General features: G+C 31.2%; 1 protein-coding gene across 1 annotated transcript; it reads right to left on the minus strand.

The window, feature by feature from the left end:
- Positions 1-6,616: 6,616 nt before the first annotated feature.
- On the minus strand, positions 6,617-7,693 carry LOC133287452 (RNA-binding protein involved in heterochromatin assembly dri1-like). Its single transcript, XM_061485073.1, has 4 exons — positions 7,638-7,693; positions 7,051-7,451; positions 6,815-6,928; positions 6,617-6,701 (listed from the first exon to the last, which is right to left on the minus strand). The coding sequence occupies exons 2-3, from the start codon at positions 7,443-7,445 to the stop codon at positions 6,829-6,831; spliced, it is 495 nt and encodes a 164-aa protein (XP_061341057.1). The 5' UTR covers positions 7,446-7,451; positions 7,638-7,693; the 3' UTR covers positions 6,617-6,701; positions 6,815-6,828.
- Between the last annotated feature and the right edge of the window lie 12,344 nt (positions 7,694-20,037).

The following is a 20,037-nucleotide window of genomic DNA, read 5'->3' on the forward strand; positions in this document are numbered from 1 at the left end:
ACAATTTAGTCATTTTCCCAACAAGTTGCGCCTCACATAGGCGCAACCTGTTTCAATGACTCTAAAGGTGCATTTAAAATTTTTATTTCTTGGAATAGATTCTACTTCACCTTAAAAATTGTTTATCACTTATCATGTATGATTGGTCATTACTTTGTTTAAAAATAAGTAATTATTTTTCAAGAAGGTGACATTTGAATTACGCAAAAAATGAAAATGAACAATCAAAACAGGAAAAAGATAAGAAGAATACTAAAAGATTGTGAAGGTTGCCAACAACAAATAAAAAAGATAATAAAAAATTATTTCATGTGTTGTTACGAATATTATTTGAGGATCTTTGTGATCTTGTTAAAAAAGCTGTTTGAAAATTTTTAATGAAATTTTCATGTAATCTTTATGAACATTATTTCATGTGTTATTAATGAAAATATTATTTCATGTTATCTTTATGAATAAGAAATTTTATCTTTTATATTTTAGTTTGGTTTGGGCTTATAAACTTTAATTTGCTACTTGGTAATGGTAAGACTTATAGGCTGTGTTAGATTTTTTAATTTTTTATAATAGAACAGGTCAAATCTATAAATCAAGTCTTTAATAAAATAATAGATCAATATATGTTCTAAATGTTTTATTTACACTTAGATTATCAAAGTCAAAGCCTGACTTGAGAAATGAATTTTGACAATAAATATAGATATAACTATGCACCAATATATTGTTAGTTTTCATTCCATAATTTCTTGGTTCACTAAAGGCTATGAAGCACCGACACTTCAAAAATCTTGACGTGTCGTGTTCGACACTTCTCGACACTCACCGACACTCCGACACTTCCTGACAATCCAATACTCGTTGCAAAGACTCAAAAAAGGTTCAAAGGTTACGTTACGTTGCATTTTGAGTTTCAACTATTAGATTCGTTAGATTACGATTAAGATTTTATTGAGTTTAATATAAATATTTGGGATATATTATGTTTCTTTGCAAAATTGATGGGTATTATATGTTTAGCTTTATTTTTTGTTAAATTATTAAATAGTTAAGATATTCTTACTACCCATTTTTTTTTACTACCACTTCACTACCACTCTAATCACCATTGGATTAGAGGAAAAGTTGAATGAAGAGAGAAAAAAAAATAACTTTTGAATCCAATGGTGATTAAAGTGGTAGTGGAGTGGTAGTAGAAAAAATTAGTAGTAAGAATATCTTACCTTATTATTAAATACTAAATATAATATACACTACATAAATTAAAAGTATTATATAATATCAAAATGTGTCCTAATAATTTAACATTTTTTAGAAGTAACATGTCAAAGTCGTGTCGTATCTCGTATTCTGTATCAGTGTTGATACAACATAGGCTAAAGGTCAGGTTCGTAGGAGTCTTCTATTATATTTCCATCCCAAAGTCTAGAATAGAAAATAACTATCGTTATTATTATGTAACTAATTAAAAACATAAAAAGACTGATAAGTCCGAAATAAAGATTTCCAACCTCCAGCTGGCAAACCCGCACAAAGAAAAGGGACAAAGGTTTTGATATCCTAATTAGTCGTGTCTCTTTTTTGGTTAAGAAACTGGGCTAAAGCCCTAAACAAATTAAAGAAACAGAACCACTTAGGTGGCGTTTGGTTGAGGAATTTTTTTTCGAATACTAGAGAAATAAAATTAATAGAGAAATGATAAGAAAGTGAGATAAAATGAGATAGATAAAAAAATGTAAGAAAAAGTAATTTGATTGGATAAAATTTTACCAGGAAAGTATACAAAGAAATTCAACAAACAGTGACTTATCCGTGGTTTTTCAAAAACCCACCTACTAAAATGGTTTTCTAACAATGCCGAAAGCCGTCTTTTTCATTTCCAATTGAGAAACCTATGCATTTTAGTTGTCTAGTTTTTTGGTCTGAAAGAGCTTCACCAAACATGTGCTTCTTGAAAACCTTGTGTTAAATGTCTAGGAAAATTTCATAAAGATGCCAACCAAACGCCACCTAAAGGACCGCAGTAATGCAGGAAAGAGGATCAACTAAACACAGCAAGCCCAAGTTCGTAGAATGATCCCATCTTAGGTAATGCCGCCCAATTAGTTTTTGTCTCTGGTTCTTAGTTTTTGATAGGATTCTATCTTGACATTACTTTGGATTATTTTATGCTAGAATATAGTGTGTCCAACATTTTTATAAAAATTGAAATAAGTACTGATTTAAAAGCTTATTCTCACATATAAAGTCTCACTCACATATATATATATATATATATATATATATATATATATATATATATTAAAATTATTTCTGCAGCCACTTTACGTACTGTAACGACAGGTGTATGATTATGATTTCTTATATTTAATGCTTTCATCTTTTGTATGATTATGATTCTCCACATTTAATGCTTTTACATATATATATTTGGCAAGTATTTGATTATTGCACGTACAACAGCCGCAGACTGTAAATCCCTATATATATATATGCATTTAATGTTTTCACGTATATATTTGACAAGTATTTAATTGCTGTACGTACAACAGCTGCAGAAATGTAAATCTCAATATATATATATATATATATATATATATATATATATATATATGGGTCAGGATCATTTTACACTACTGTAAGTTACACTCTTAATCTTGTCCGTTGATCCCACTTATATCTAAAGGCTCTAATATTTTAGTAATGTGAGCCATTAGATACAAGTGGATCAATGGTCAAGATTGAGTGTAAGACTTCTAACTCTTACACCGGTGTAAGAATATCTTGCCCCTATATATATAAATTGACCGTTGAGTGTGTGTCATTTTAAATGAAATAAAGTTGTGTCATTTTAGCAGTTATAACTATGTATTACGGGTAGTACATAATTATAATATTAAAGTTGTATTTTTTTTTTCTTTTCACGTTAGCAAACAACTTCTGAAGAGAGAAAAAAAAATACAACTCTAATATTATAACTATGTACTACTCGAAATATATAGTTATAACTGCTAAAAGGACACAACTTTGTGCCTTTTAAGAGGACACAAAATTTTCTCATATAAATTACAAAAAAATCATTATATATATTATTTTCCTCAATCTAATTTATAATTATCGAATGTTATCTTTTTCTTTTGCAAAGTTCTTTCTTGAACCTTATTTATAAATAAATTTATCTTATTTTCAAACTAAAAACCCATGCTTGATTTGATTCACTTGTGATACAGTCTTATGATTTTTTAAAATATCAAGAAAGGTTTATCACTACGGAGATAGAGTGTAATTAAACTTTTTTTTGTTATTATTTTGTTTTTTTGGTTTGGGCATAACTCAGTTCCCTAGTTTCCAACGTAGCATATATCTCAATTATATATGTATAACTTTGGGAGAGATAGTGAGTTTGACCTGTAAACCAAAGCTAAAATCATATATTTTAAAGGAAGAAAAAGTAAACCTTTAAACATGCTTGCTTGGGTTGAAAAGAAAGGGAAAGGGAAACTAAAGCTTTTGAAAGTGTATCTCATTTTTTTCGTGCATTGAATTGGTTAAAAAGTCCTCTTGTTTTTGTTAACCTTGACTGCCACAGTATACGGTTTTCAATCCGAGCTGGTTTGGTTTTGATGGTATTTGGGACCCAATTGACATTACAAATCCTCATGATTAAAGATGTTTTTGTCGTGCTTTCATGAGCAAGGGTCTTTCGTAGGTCTTCTGTAGGGAATAACTATTCTTAAAAACTTAAATAAATAAATAAATAAAAATCCTGAAATATTCAATGTTTAAAAAATAAAAAAATAAATAAAAAAGACTCAATTAAATCTCCTCCCATAAATTTCATCAATATCGATCCTCAGCATAATGAGATTTTGATTTAAGCTTTCATGTAATGCGTGCGTGCAACTGCAACGCCCAAATTATGATGGGGAATATGCAATGCACTGAAAATGGCTCAAACCTCAATTGCCTAGTTGGGAACCCCAAAGCACATGATTGAACAAGCGAGCGGGACGTACTTCACTAAAGCACATGATTGAACAAAGCATTTGAAGTAACATAAAGCTTAGACTAAAGTGAATTAAAAGAATCTTGTTAAAAGCTATATAATGTAGTGTAGTAGCAGACACTAATGAAGTTGTGGCTACTTTTGACCAACGAATGTTGCTGTTAAACGTAACCCAGGAGGTCAATGGGGAAACCCATGAATTTTATCATAAGCTTGTAAAGTTTTGGAATCCTATGCTAATTAATACTTTAAAAATTCTAGTCATTCTTGATCTGCTTTGTTGGAAACAGGAAGCATGGTTTTGATTAAGCAACGTGATTAAACCCCCACCATTGATCAATACGGAAAATTGATATTATTTATAATTACGAGAAGATAAGCATTCCTTGAGGTGGTAAAGGATTTCCGGTTCAACCAATCAAAGTTTTTAATTAAATGCCTTTCTAAGAATCTTAACATCGAATCCGTTGTTGTTATTCCTCCTTTTTAAGTTCTATTTCAGTTTCCTCAAACAACTAGAAAAAATAATTTAGCTTTACACTATTTTAGATAATATTTTTGGCAAAAATGGTTGAACAATCACATAGGAAACTTTGTAACAACGTTATTTATATATCACCCTCATTATATCATATAATCATACTTGAGAATATGAATGCCAATTTGTGTCTGCTACGTGTAAATGTCAAATTAAGGTCTAACACAGAATATAAATTCACTCAACATAACCACGATACGAATAGAAATTCGTGTTAAAACTTTCAAAACAAATACAACTAACTCATTTTACAAGTTAACACAATGTCAAATGAATGAGAAATGATATTGTAAAAATCAAGTTGTGTTACTACCAATCAATCTCACCGTTAGATCGATTATGTTGATCCAACGGTTATATTTATTTTCATCTTTGTATGGTCATGATTTTCCAAATTTAATATTTTATATTTATTTTCACCTTTGTATGGTTATGATTTCCCATATTTAATGTTTGTATGGTTATGATTTTTCATATTTAATGTTTTTACTTTAAATATGAGGAATTATAACCATACAAATATGGAAATAAATATAACCGTTGGATCAACATAATCGATCTAACGGTAAACTTGATTGGTAATAACATGGTAGTATAACACAACTTGGTTGTTACAATATCTTTTCCCTAAATGAATAACCCATTAATTTTAAAGTGTTTTATTTTTATTATGCTGGTTAATTGAAACAATTAATATTATTTTTACGAATATCAACACGATAGAACACGACAAGCATAATCCTAATTTTCAAAATTAAACAATCATAGATTTTCTCCGTCCAGCGTCAAGTGGTGCAGGAACGACATTTTGTTTCCCCACACCACCACCCTCAATGCGTGTTTGAACAGTATCCCTTTCACGATCTTCGTCTTCGGGTTAATATCCATCACGAAAACTTTGGCGACGCGAGAATGTAGCCAACACCATCGACAGCTGCATGGTGCGCCTGCAAGCACACTCACATGATCACAAAATAACTTGATAAAACTAAATAATAGTAGCTCAGTTGGCTACAAGAAATTGAATAGGATGAGAGCATGTATTCAATTATCGTTTTCTGATAAAAGTTTAAAGTCTTAATTTTAGAATCTGTCGCGGATCCGATTAGTGGAGAAGTTATAAACATTGGAATATCTCATAAAAGAAAAGTTGATAAAGCGCAAGGTGCAAATTGAAAACCCTAAAATTGAAGAATTGGGAATGGGCAAGCGAGGAAGCCCTTGAAGTTGAGGAGTAAGTGGGAGTAGGAGACGCATGCAGGCGAGGATGCCAAAAAAAAGATGAATGGTTGTAATACAAATTGAAAGGTAGTAAAATTTACACCGATTTTCTTTTCTTCCCAAAACTAAACATATTAATTCCGATTACAAAAGGAATAGTGTCATTGCCCCTTAATTACTAGCTACAGCTGTTTAGGTAGGTGGAATTAAAATTTCTTAAACGTAACTTCTAGAACTTGTACATTAGTGTCATTTGTCTCTCGTCTAACATATTAAATTCACCATAGAACCAAAAATAAAAGCCGAATATTTTTTGAGTTTTGCCTTGAATTATGGATACATTAGTGTATCTCTGCGATGCTGTGAATTTTTACCCCACTAATCTTCCTGTCAAACGAGGAACCGCGCGTATATATATATATATGGTTATGGCAAACTCAACTTTTTTGTAATGGTTTATCCCAAAGTGGTCCTTATATTAAAGAACTGCTTTGCGGATATGGGCTAAAACATTGAGTATTTACGACTACAGTTATATGAATCAATTATTCCTTGGACCACGAGTCCTCACTAATGAGTAACTGAGAGAAAGGCACAGAAGAGGGCATCTTTTCTGAACACATCTTGGAGAATTAGATAAAAGAACACCTTTGCACCAAATCATAGCGAGGCGTAGAAGCTAGCCCCCTCTCAAACACTGATATTAAATTGTTAATACTTAAAAAAGAGTACATGGGCTAGCTGCTGAGTCATATACCAGAAAAACTCTGCTAGCGCCAACAAAACTCAAAATCACAATTCACCTAAAGCTAGGATCCTAGCCGGAAGAAAATCAAAGAAGCAAAAATAGATATCCGCAAGAGATGATGAAGAAAGTAACATATCGGTAGAGACCAAAAAAAGCAAATAGCCTCTCAATTCTCTTCTTGGACAGCAAACCTGAAAATGAAAAAGTGAGGGAACTAATTAATAGACAAATTTATATGTATAAACAGCATGATGATAATTAATTATGTAAGCAGACATATATATAGATAGATGATTACAATTACCACGTTCAGAAACTCTACGATGAATATGGGGACCTGCCACTACTGGAGTCCCTCGGCGCATTGCATCGGTAACACTCCATTCTATTAGCAAAGTTATGCTCGTTACATCCAGACCTGCACATTTTTATCACAACCCCCTCGTTACTGTTTTATTTACAGACATTTTATTTATTCATAAATTAAAAACATTATCCTAATATTGAGTGTGTGTGAATATGCATAAGAAATGAAGTCACCTGGTGCATATCCAGTCACCGGATTTCCAGCCAGGGCGGGTAGAACCGCCACCGCCACCGCCACTGCTGCTGCTGCCAAAACCATAGGCTCTCATTCTGGGCATGTCGAGGTCGTATGATCCTCCCGCAGAGGAGTCCTCTTTGGGGGCACCACACTTGAAGCAGCTGGAGCGGCTGGCGAAGTTGTGGGCTCCACAGTTTCCGACGGTGCAGTACCAGTCACCGGGGCGGACGTCCGGTCCAGTGGTGAAGCCAAAGGAAGAAGAGCCTCTGCCGCCGAAGCTGCCACCGTAGTCACCGGCACTCCTTGGCTCCCCGCACCGTTGGCACGATTCCCTTCTCTGAAAGTTGAGGTGGTTGCATGCCCTGCAGTTCCAATCTCCTGGTCTGCTCATTTTCCCCTTCACAGTTTCCAAAATGCTATAGTGAGCATGGATTGAAAATATATAGTCAAAATACACACACACATACATAATACATATATGCAGTTATGATGAATATTTTTATATGCATGGGATCGAAAAGCAATTAGAATTAAAGAAAATGAATGAATATATTTTGAACAAGGGAAGTGGAATGATATTCACCTCTGGAGTTTGGAAACTGAAATTCAAGGTGGCCTGGTGACACAGTTGAAGGAGAGATTATTAATGTTGATGGAGGAAGAATTTGTGATTGTGGTGCATATCAGTGCTGAGCTTGAGGTGGGTTTATATACTGCCAATTAAGACCTCGAAAATCGGACAGATATATATCCAAGTAACTAGCCAGTGTGCAGGTAGGACAAGAGAGGTTGTTCTCTTTCCACTTCCTTCAACCCAATCTGAATCAAATACTAAATTTGGAAAAAAAGCTAAGAGCAATTTCGAAAATAATATATATATACACATATTATTAATTAATAAAAGAAAGTTACATGAATATGATTTTGGGTTTTTGGAGTTGCCAAGTACACATATCACTAATTAGTATCTCATATATATACATTTCCAGAAAAAGAGAAAAAAGAAAGTATCTTAAACTCCAAAGAAAAGTGCAAGTATATTATTTATTACTTGCAATTAATGTCTCATTATGAACGTAAAAAATAAAAATTTATTATGGAAATTAAGTCTGGTAGCTTAAATTAATTTGTTCAACTTTGTCAAGCTGCACTTTTTTGTCCCCACATAAAGCAAATTAGCAAGCATTCTAACCTCTAAACATTACAATGACCATGCCCTATCTTTTAAATCATGCAGTCCATAAGTTATAGCAAAAGACCTTTTTTGACCGTGGATATGTATTAATTGGACCCTCATTTATAGTGAAATGATGGGGAAAGAATCACAATAAAATGGTCCTTATTATTTTGGGAAATGATCCTATTTACAAATTACATTAAGTATGACCAGTCATACACTCTTGACTGAAGTATGCCTGCCCAATCATACTTAGTGTAGTTTGTAAGAGCTTGTAAACAAAAAGTTTGTAAATATAACCTTCTCCTATTATCTTATCTTACGATCACACCTCATGGTCTCCAAGTGCATCCTTTTTATTTGCTCCTTTTTTTTATGTTATGGATCTATGAGTGGATTGGATAAGAAGGAACGAAATTCATTGTTTATCACCAGGCAAAATGAATATTCCTCACACTTCAAGGAAAAACATTAAGATCAGAGATTGTTGACCCCAGTGCGTAGTGGCCCAGCTTATATTCATATTCAAAAATAATTGCCAAGGAGGTGTCATGTCTCGCTTTCAATATTATGCTTTCAGAACCCGGCCGGGAGTTATAAGGATCATCACAAACTCTATGGTAAAAATTGGTGCGGCTTTTTCAATTTTGAATATTCCTCTTTTGTACTTGGGACTTAATTTCTTTTGGGTGCAAGTCAAAAGGATTATAATATCACATAACCTTATTATGTAATGTTCTTTTTGAATATTATATATTTAGGTGTGGACATTGGGTCTATAGGTACCTGTCTACCTAAATCATGTACTCTATTTCCACTCCATCTTACTAACCTAATTAATGATTAACGTGGAGTCTAAAATGTCTACACAATTTCCATTCCTCCTTTACCAACCTTATTAAATGAATTTTAGATGTGTTCCCATTCCCCAACTTGTTATAAAATCACTAAACAGAAGGAAGACAGAAAAAAAAAATTATAATTATGTTGGGAGTTAAATGTGTGTCAGTTTAGCAATATTAAGCCTCTTTAAAGTGGTCCCAAATAATAATTCATGTTTGAAGAACTGTTTTTAACACATACAGATTTTTATCCCAACCACAGAATAATTAAGAAGAACGCGTATATTTTATTCATCATAATGGCGATAAGATTTGGGCCGTGAACATATAAATATGTATTTATACATTATAAGGAAAATATTCAGGGTCACTCGTGCATGTCAGATGCTGAAGATCTAGAGGGTAAAATTGTGTATAGCTCCAAGACGTAGGCGAAGTTAAAGTAAAAGTTGCATGGCCATTACTTCAAGGAACGTCCTTTGGTTCAAATTATTGCACTAGGACACCATTTAGTGAAAGAGAAACGATTCTCATTGATGACTAAATGTTGATTGGAATTGAAGGAATAGTTCAAAAATCAAAGAAAGGAGCAAAACTTGGTAGAGTTTCGATAAAGATAGTCGAAGTTGATGATGATGGAAGAGAAGTCTTCGAGGTTCAAATTTTGACCATCTTTTCTTTTTCTTTTTTCCCCCTTCGTTATACTGATATGGCTTTTTCGCTGTCATGTTCTTTTCCTTCCTCATTATCGCATATTCTCTCACACTTTTCCTTCTCTCTCCGTGAGAAAGAAAGAGAGATAGAGGGGAATTAGCTATAGGGAATAACAGCAAAGAGGGGGAGAACATATAGAAAAACGAAAACCCCAAAAAAAATAAAAAGAAGGAAAACTTAAAACTAATAAAAATCATCCACCATTTTTCTTGGGGAATGGTAAAGAAGGCTGTAGCAAGCTGTGAAAGCAAAAAGAAAGGAGAGTGAGAGTACTGATTCGATTCTCTCATTGGGAAATGCTTCCATGCATGACCATAATGAACAAACCCATGGACGCCAAACGTATACATATACTCTCTACTTTATCTTTTTTTTTAACATATATACAATCTTATTATTATATGATTCTCATTTCGTACATATCAACAAATTTAAAGTTTTTAGAATTGAAAATTAAAGGGCTTATAAAATTAACCTACTTACATATTAGAAACGCAACCTATAGTACTTTTGCGTTTTACTAACGTACGGCTACAAGTACATGCATGGACATATGTAGTTCTAAATTTTTATTCATTAAATCTGTATGTAGCCAACAAATAAATATAGAAACAAAGATATTACATGCATTTTTAAGGAAAGTCTGATTCAATTCCGTGAATTATTTGTGTAAAACAAGAAATTAGTTTAATTTTCTTATATAATTAATATTACGGTAATTTTAACTGTTTCCGAAATTATCTGCTGAGTTATACACACACAACAAATTACAATTATTGAAAGTAATCTTAGAGTAAAATGTGTGTATATGTTAAATAATTCGTTTATTATGGTTGCATGCACGTGAGGTGGTAGAAAGATGCAAGTGACGCCATCTAAATGATAAAAGTTTTCTCTTTTCTTTTACTTTTTAGACCTCCAATATCTTTTATAATATGCTCTGAGAGTCCCCAAATGTCCATCTTCTTTGATTTTACACGGTTTTCTACCCAAATCACTGAAATATCTTAAGTACACAAGCTTCGGACAACATCTCTCAATTCTCAAATGTTAAAGAGAACGGATATTTCAATGATTGTACCTGTAATTTAATAGAAAAACTAAAATCGTCTCAAAATGTGTTGAAATGAATAATTAAGATGCGTAACTAGCTGAGGAAGGAAATAGGCCAGTCGCTAGATATATATTTAGTTCAAATTCAAACTCAATTGCGAAAAATCGATACAAGAATTGACCGTTAACTTTACATAATATTCTTTTATCTTAATTAATTAGATACGTACGTAACCAAATATGTTTGAAGAGTAGTGACTATCGTTTTCACTTTTTAAAAGCTTAAAAAAATATTGTAAATATATAAATCATACGTTCATATTTAAATATGAGGTCAAAACTACACTACTGACTTACAGTAAAGTTTTAGAAAGCTGATAATTTTTCCTAATGTCCCACAAAAACAATATAAATGGTGAAATTAATTAAAGGAACAAAAACTAAAACGAACAATTAAATTCTATAAAATTATTACCAAAAACATTGAGTGAGATTTATAATTTACCTAGATTAATCTTAATATCAACTATGTCAAATATTTTATTTTTTGTAAAATTTGCATATCTCACAAATATCTAGTGACAAAAAAATAAAAAATGTATTTATGGAAGACCTGTTCAGGTGGTAAATAATCATGTTAAAATCTTATAGTTATTACAATTGATAACTAGTTTATTTTAGAAAAGTAACTCGCAACATTATAAAATATTTTTCTTTTCACAAAATTCCTTCAGTATCACAAAATTTTTGTGAAATAACTAACGTTGATTAACGTGTCAGTCAAAATTTTGTCACAGAAAAGAGAAAACCAATAATCATATTCTTCAGCTTTATTAATTGTGCACAAATAATACACAATACATATTATAACAAATTATGTTATTTTGCCTACCAAAAAAAAATTATGTTGTTTTATCGATGAATGTAATGAATTTTGTTATTGTTTCCATGAATATGACTAATTTTCACTCACTATACATTAAAGGAAGCATCATTAATGTTGGTAGCCCCGAACTTGGTCGTGAAAATCAAACGTAACTATTTCCTTCTCTAAGGGTGTACATGAAATATTTTCAAAATTGCAATAGTGAAGATTTGATACATTACTCATTCAAGATAAAAAAAAAATTTAATTCACCTAACTATATTTATTTTACTCATTTTTATATGATTAATATCACAGGAATCTCTTTTCTCTTCTTTCTTTTTTACTTTTAGTAAAAGAGCTTTTACTGCAAAAGTACTAAAGTTCGAGTCACAGTTGCAGATCACCTTGCGAGGCTTTCTATCTCAAGCAAGATTGATAGCAAGCAATTGGGCCTTAAGTAGCCATAAAATACAATAACCCAAAGAACCATCGATATGCCAAGGTTCCCAACGGTAAGGGAGGTACCATCAATATTTTGGGCAATGAAATCCCGAGGTGGATGTGGGTCCAGTTCACTCATTGCCACCTATCCATGGAAGAGATGATTGCTTATACATTTATTTTGTCGTTAGCATACATTCTATTTTCCTAGTATAAGTAAGGTGACTGTTTTATAATAAGAAAATATTATTGGGATAATTATTTGTCAAGGAAAATGCATATATATAGTTTATAAGTGATTCTATTAATTAAGAAACTGTTATAAGACTAAGTACATGTGAGTATTATTGTTGTAGTGTTGCAACTATTATCTATTTAAAATTTGGAATAGTAGTACGGATAGTTAGTATCTTTTATATCAGTACAAAGTTATATAGTATTAGTAATTAAGAAAGAGTTTGTAGCTTCAATAAAGGATGGTTTGCAATCTTTTTATTGATAAATTGTATTACAACGTTATTTATAGTAAATTGTCTCTTCACATTGATTTACATAAGCGTGTTATAGGCTAAACATTTTGTATTTAGAATATAAATAGTTATGAGAGCTAGTTAAGTAGGGAATGTAGCATGCTACTTCGTATTATTTATTCAAAGGAAGTTTGACATGTTAATCCGGCCAAATAAATTGAGAATTTATTGCTCCAGATTACACTTATCTAAACCACTTGAGATAAAGTTTTTGATCTTCTCAAGTTAATACACAAATGAAATGAAATATATATGTACATGAAGAAAGGTGCGTACATATCTGTATATATAAGGTGATGAGAATACTGCCCTAATATGCATTGATAAGGAATTGTAACAGAACAAATTTGATGTACCATTAGTGGCCGCCCATGTCCAGGGGTTATGTCTAAAGATACGCTGCTAGCATACTAATTACTAAGCATTCAATTGACTCATCAGTCATCACTGTATGAATATTTAAAAAATACATATATACTGTTCGCATATACTTTTATTATTTTGATTTTGGTTAATATTTAAAAAGTACATATATATATACTGAAACGTTTCACGACATGAATTTTTTTTTCTAGATTGATCTATATTTAAATTTATGTCATGTTTGTATTGATAAAATATATAACACACAGAATTCATGTCGTGTCGTGTCGCGTGTTAAACACAAACACATGTTTAACCCGTATTTTTTAAAAAAAAACTACCCATATTTTTTAACTATTTACTGTTTTGACTAATTTGTGTCGTGTCGTGCTGTATCACCTCGTACAAAAAGTGATTCGAGTTAGTATTAACAATTCATAAATTTTAATTTGTGTTATCCATATCGTGTCGTATCAACCCACAAAATTTGCAGATGTTCGTGTTAAAAGTTTTGACACGATTAAAAAATTGTCTATGTTTGTGTTAATATATTTGTGTACTGTCGACACAAATTGACACCCTTACCCTAAAGAAAATAATTTGAATCCTGCCAAACACGAAAAGGAAAATCCAACACTTATATTGAATCCTGCCAAACACGAAAAGGAAAATCCAACACTTATACTAAAGAAGTTTTGCTACAAAGACTTGAAAAATTGACTCGAAGGAAGGAATTAGGCATTATTATGAAAGTTTTTCACAGGTTTCTTCGTTTTCTTTTTGGGTTTGTTTTCTTTACTCTGAAAACTCTTTTTTTCTTGGTTAGTTAGATGACAAACATGAACCACGACGACATAGTGAATGACTACAAAGCCATGCTGGATCTAGCATAGCCACTAATGACTAGTGACTGCTGCATCTACAGGGTACCTTTTGATATTCGCAGACTCAACAAAGATGCCTACATCCCTCTTTCTATTGACCTTTTACACCACCAAGGCAATCCTCAACTCCAAAACATAGAAAGACACAAGCACATTTATTGCAAATTATTTCTTCAACGAGCAGAGGCAAGTTTGGATAGCTTGATTCGCTATACTAGACCTGAGATTTTCATGAAGGGTTCTTGAAATAGTATCACATTTTGGTGGAGAACAATGTCTCTATCTTAGAAAGGATTCTTTAGAAACATGTCTTTAATTTGGTGACTTCAATTTTATATTTATATTATTTTTTTCTATAGATAGTATGCCATAAAAAACAATAACCCAAGAACCATGGATCTGTGAAGATTTCCAAGGACACGAGAGTTGCCATCAACATTTTGGGCAATGAAATCCCGAGGTGGCCATGTGGATCCAGCTCATTCATTGACACTTACCTCGTGGAAGAGATAATTGTTTATGTGTCCATTTTGTCATTAGCCATGCATTCTATTTTCCTAGTATAGTTAGGTAAGGCGACTGTTTTAATTATTTGTCACATAAAATGTAATTTGTGATAAATTATTATGAAGTAAATGCTATCACAAACTAAATCCTCAACAAACTTTAAAAAAAATCAAAAAACATTGTTAAATAAAATTCAATAGTAGAAGAGCCTGTATATAGAAGCAACTCACGTAAAAGAGAATAACGCATGCATGCAATTTTCATGTCTCATGCATGCAAGATCAATTTGTGTCATAATAATCTTGTGAGCTTAGAATTTTCCCATTTTTATTTTAAATTTATCTTATTTTGTAACCACTATATCACTTGTTTGTTATCATCAAAATTAAACAAGGCGTGGCCCCAAACATATATTTTATAAGTGATTATATTAATTAAGAAATTATTATAAGACTAAAAATTTGTGAGTAATATTGTTGTAAGTGTTGCAACTATTATCTATCTAAAATTTGTAATAGTAATACGGAGAGAGTTAGTATCTTTTATCAGTACAAAAGTTATAATATTAGTAATTAAGAAAGAGTTTCTAGCTTCAATAAAGGATGGTTTGCAATCTTTTTATTGATAAATTGTATTACAACGTTATTTATAGTAAATTTAGTCTCTTCACATCCATTTATGTAAGCATGTTAGGTTAAACATTTTGTATTTAGAACATAATTGTTATGAAACGCACTATGTCAAAAAAGGGCATAATAGTAGTTTTGTTTTAAAAAAATCCATAACCCTAATCCATTGCTCCCATTGACAAAGAGCCTCTTTACCTCCTTTTTTTTTCCTTTCTTCTTCTATTTCTTTTTCCTTTTCTCATTTTTTTTCTTTTTCATTTCCTTTTTTTCCATTAAACTCCAAATACTATTTTGAAAGTTTTAACAAAATTTAAGCATTTCCCATTTATTTTCTCTTGGATGTAAAATTTCTGTGGTGACTTTTAGAGATAAGGAAGGTACTCTAAGGGAAAAGGGTGCAACCTACTTCTTAAATTTTGACTTTTTTAACTCTGAGGTAAACCCAATTATCCAATCATATGAGAATATCTATATCTTTGCATATGTTTGCTCTGGGTAGATGTATTTTTAGCTTTGAGGATAAACTTAGGGTATGTTCCTAACAACCTTGTCACCTATTTGTTAAGTTATCCTTGAATAATTTCCAAAGCATTGCTGAAATATTTGTTGGCGCTCAGATTTGGCTAAAATTTGATTTATTGTTTACTCACAGTCATTAGAAGTGCTTTGATTGGTTCCTCAGAGTTATAAGTGGATAATAATTATGATGACATATTTTATCATCATATTTATTTAAATTTAGTTATATAATTATTGTTTAATATTGGGAAACAAATATTTTATATTGTCATTGGTTAAATTCTAATATTCAAAATTTACACGTTGTGGATATTTTTACATATTAGCATCATGTTTATGACTTGTGATATTGATAATTATTTTGAAATGTTAGATAGAAAATTGAATATGATATATTTTATTTAAAGGTACGAGATTCAATGATTTTATTTGTCATTGGAAACAGATTGATTCAAACCAAAAGTTATTTTTAAAAAATTTATATATGTTTTTGGGAGCCATGTTAGAATCTTATAGCCGTTAGCAGGGATAACGATTTAGCTGCACTTAGTTTGGCATATAGATACTTTAATCTGGGAGAAGAGGGCTATTCGTTAGATGAAGCCTCCCCAAGGGAAAGGTCACCCTTTGGAAGAGAAGGCTATAAGCGAGATAGAGCTGCCCCCGATGAGATATTATTATTCGACCTGAATTGAGAAAGGAAAAGGCTGCCTTTTAGATAGAGTCGCCCACCCTTAGGAGGAAAGGATTATCAACGAGGGGAAGTCGTCTTAGACTTGATTCTCTCATGAGTAATCCCCACGGTATCAAATTATGATTTTTATTTTATTAATATTATTTTATTTTCTTGTTTTGTAAATGACATTTACATTACCTTGTGAATTTTATTTAATTCCCTTTTGCACGTACATTTTTTTTCATATTATTTACTTCCATTATCCTAATATGTTTATAACTCATATGCATAAAAAAGAGAAAATCACTCGTGCACATTTTGTTTCCCTTTCTTGTTCCTCTTATTTTTCCATTCAGATTCAGGCAGCTTAATATTAAGTTGGTAGGAGTCACAGCTCATATCGTGGCTTATTTGGATGATCTGCCATTGGATAGGTAATCTTTAATTTATTTTGGAGCCTTGAGCATTCCGCAGCTATGAGAAATCTATTAGTGAAATCTTTTAGGGATGTTTGGTAGATGAGAAAAAAAATTACTAGGAAAATTTAATTATTGGGGAAATGGTGAAAAAATTAGTTGGGTAGAAAAATTTTAAAAAAGTTATTTAGTAGGCCGAAATATTACCAAAAAAATTGAATTAAATTTGTTGAATCTATGTTTGGTAGAAGTAAAATAGTGATGGGATAATGGATAAAAATTATGAAAGTAATCTTTTTAACTTTTTGAATATAAATTAAAAAATAAAAGTGACTTAAAATAGGAAGTCAGTAATATCCAAAAAAAAAAAAATAGGAAGTCAGTCTATGAGATTTGTGTAACTTGCCGCCTAAAAAAAATTTCTTTGGAGACGTACGACTATTGTAGGAAAGAGACTTACAAAAGATACTTTTTCAGCACTAAGCCAGGGTCATTCTCGTCCTTCTTTTCACGCTCATGCTTTGGTTGCCTGGGTAAAGAGAAAATACCACAAGGTGTGTGGTTTTCTGAAACAGTGAAAAATATCATATTTTGCATAGAAATTGCAAAGGTTCGGCAAACTATTTGTCTACTTAAATTTTTTTCACTCTGCTGCCAAACGTGGTCAAGCTCAAAACCCAAAGGAAGTTGTCTGGTATATCTACCAAAAATCTCTACCAAACACCTCATATTTTAAGTTTTTAATGCCTGAATTATATATTTTGTTATTGATGTTGTTGACAGTGGCGGACTCAAAAAATTTTATAACATGAGACGAAAATAAAATTTTAAGTATTATTAAGACTAATAAGATACATTAATTATTATAAATATTTTTTAAGGATTGGCTAACTATTAGTACTAATTAATAGTATATTATTATTAAAAAGTATTGTTTTAAACATGAAAAACAAATTAGGGAGGAGCGGCCGCCAATGCTAGCCCTTCCATGGGTCTGCCCCTAGTTGTTGGCTAGTGTTGTATACCTTGCATATCAAGTGTTGGATTTGTTTTGAGACAATAAAAGAACAAAGGAGACTCAGTAAAATTTAGAATTTGAATATGTTGAAATTTTCTTTTATTTTATGGGTTCTTTGTGAAAATAGTCTTGTCAAGTTAAGGGTGTTTGAGTTACTTTAACCTATACATTGATCATAGCTCAGATTCGGACAATTGTGGTAATCTACAAAGTGTTCACATACTACAAGAGTGTAGGAATAATGAATAATTAATGAGTATTTTAAGCATTATACGGATTCTTTGAAATTTTTAGTTAGAATTTTAAAAAAAAAAATTAAAGTTAAAAATAATAAATATTATTTTAAAAAATAATTAAGAAATCAAGTCACTTTTTAAATAAATTTACTAACATAAAAAAAGAACGGATTTTTGTTCAAACTATGATCATCTCAATAAAATTATGCTTTATTTATCACGATAAACAATTGTCGTTACATTATAATTTAACTAGCATACAACTTCTTGAATTTTGTTTTCAATTCGCACGATGATAATGAAAATATATTATTTCGAATTTGAGTTACTTCCTCATAACAAGATTCTATAGGAAAATGCTTACCAAAAAAAAAAAAAAATCTATAGGAAAATTAAATTAAATATACAGTTCATGAATGGTGAATCCCTACTTTTATTATATCCTATAAACATATAATACTAATACAAGTAAATTTGTTTATTATCTTCATTCAATGATAATATCCACTTACCCATTTACAAACTTTTAAACCAATTATAAATAATTGATCATATTGTTACCGAATAATATTGGTGAAGCGCAAGAGATGCACTGCGTTAGAATGGAGCAAGTTTAGATCCACTTGAATCTTCCACCGTGTATTTTGGGCTTTTTGGTGAGTTTGTATGGTGTATTATGCCCAAACTTTGTAATTAGAATAATTAATTATTCTACCAAATTACAGAACAACGGTGAGTCAATATGATAAATAATCAACTCACCTAAAAATAATATATTTTCAAAGATTTTATATTATATCTCTATTAGAAAAATATATAGATGACATATAAAATTATTGAAGACATGTCATTATGAATTTTAGGTGAGTTTTATCATGGTATCAAAGCCAAAATGACTATAAGGTCATCATATTGAAGGATCATTATTTATAATCTTTAGATGTTGGGTAGAAATGGTTGTTTTACATGTTATCATAACTAAAGTGATACATGTCACCAGTTTGATCTTCATCACACATCATTAAATACAAGTGAGTTGACTCTTTATCATTGTTTGAAATCATTTTGAATTGAAAAATAGAGATAAGAGAGAAAAGATAAATATAAGATAAATATAAAAAAATTAAAAATAAGAGAGAAAAATAAAGATAAGATAGAATTGCATTCAAATTAGGATTAATGAGATTTTTTTTTTTTGTAATAGGATTAATGAGAATTTAATTTGTAGCTAAGGACCATCTCTCCATCATGTGGGTATTGTGTTGGAATTTTTTTAATTCCTCTAAATTTTTTGGTGATAACTATCACCTACAAGCCAAACTCCATAATACCAAATCATAAAGAAATAAGAACATAAAGGTGGAGGCATACCTGTCTCCATTGCAGCGGAATAACTTTGATCTTGTCTCTTGGGGTTTGTAGTTTTCCTCAGTCAAATCATCCTAAAACCAAATTCCTTAGTGTGTCGTCTCTCTCTTGATGGGAAGAGAAACTAGGGTTGTTATTTGACGTCTTGGGACCATAACCCTTATAGTGTATTTATCTTTATTATTGGGCCAATAAGCTCTCATTATACCTAGTTGGCCCAACACCGGTATCCACACATTCAGCCCATACTCACTTAGGAATCTATTTGGGAATATTTAACTGATCACTTTAATTTACCCAATATATATAAATAGCACAATATAATTATTAATATAATATGTGACCCACAATGATTATTAGAAAATATAATTTCCTAACAATCTCCCACTTGGGCCACATATTAACTTGAGATAATTATATCATATATCTTTAGTGCGCATCTGTATGCTATTTTTCTTTAGATTCCTCCTTAGATACAATCTGGTCCACCTCCTATATCAATATGAGATCATGGCGGCTTTTGTCACTTTCAAGCATAAGTAAACCTTCCATGGTCATCGCACCAATATATTCAATGATATAGATCAAGTATGGATGAGTGGCATGGAAATTACATGCAATGTGATCTTACCATGCCTATTTCCAACTGGTCCTACTTTAATCTTTATGAGATCAATCCTAAATTTTCTGCATACACAAAGCAGAAACACAAGCACAAAATATAATACATTCAGAGGAAAAA

The sequence above is a fragment of the Gastrolobium bilobum genome, unplaced genomic scaffold (genome assembly GCF_033153095.1).
Source record: "Gastrolobium bilobum isolate Gb01-03AN ecotype WA unplaced genomic scaffold, APGP_CSIRO_Gbil_v1 utg647, whole genome shotgun sequence".
In the NCBI taxonomy this organism is placed as follows: Eukaryota; Viridiplantae; Streptophyta; class Magnoliopsida; order Fabales; family Fabaceae; genus Gastrolobium; species Gastrolobium bilobum.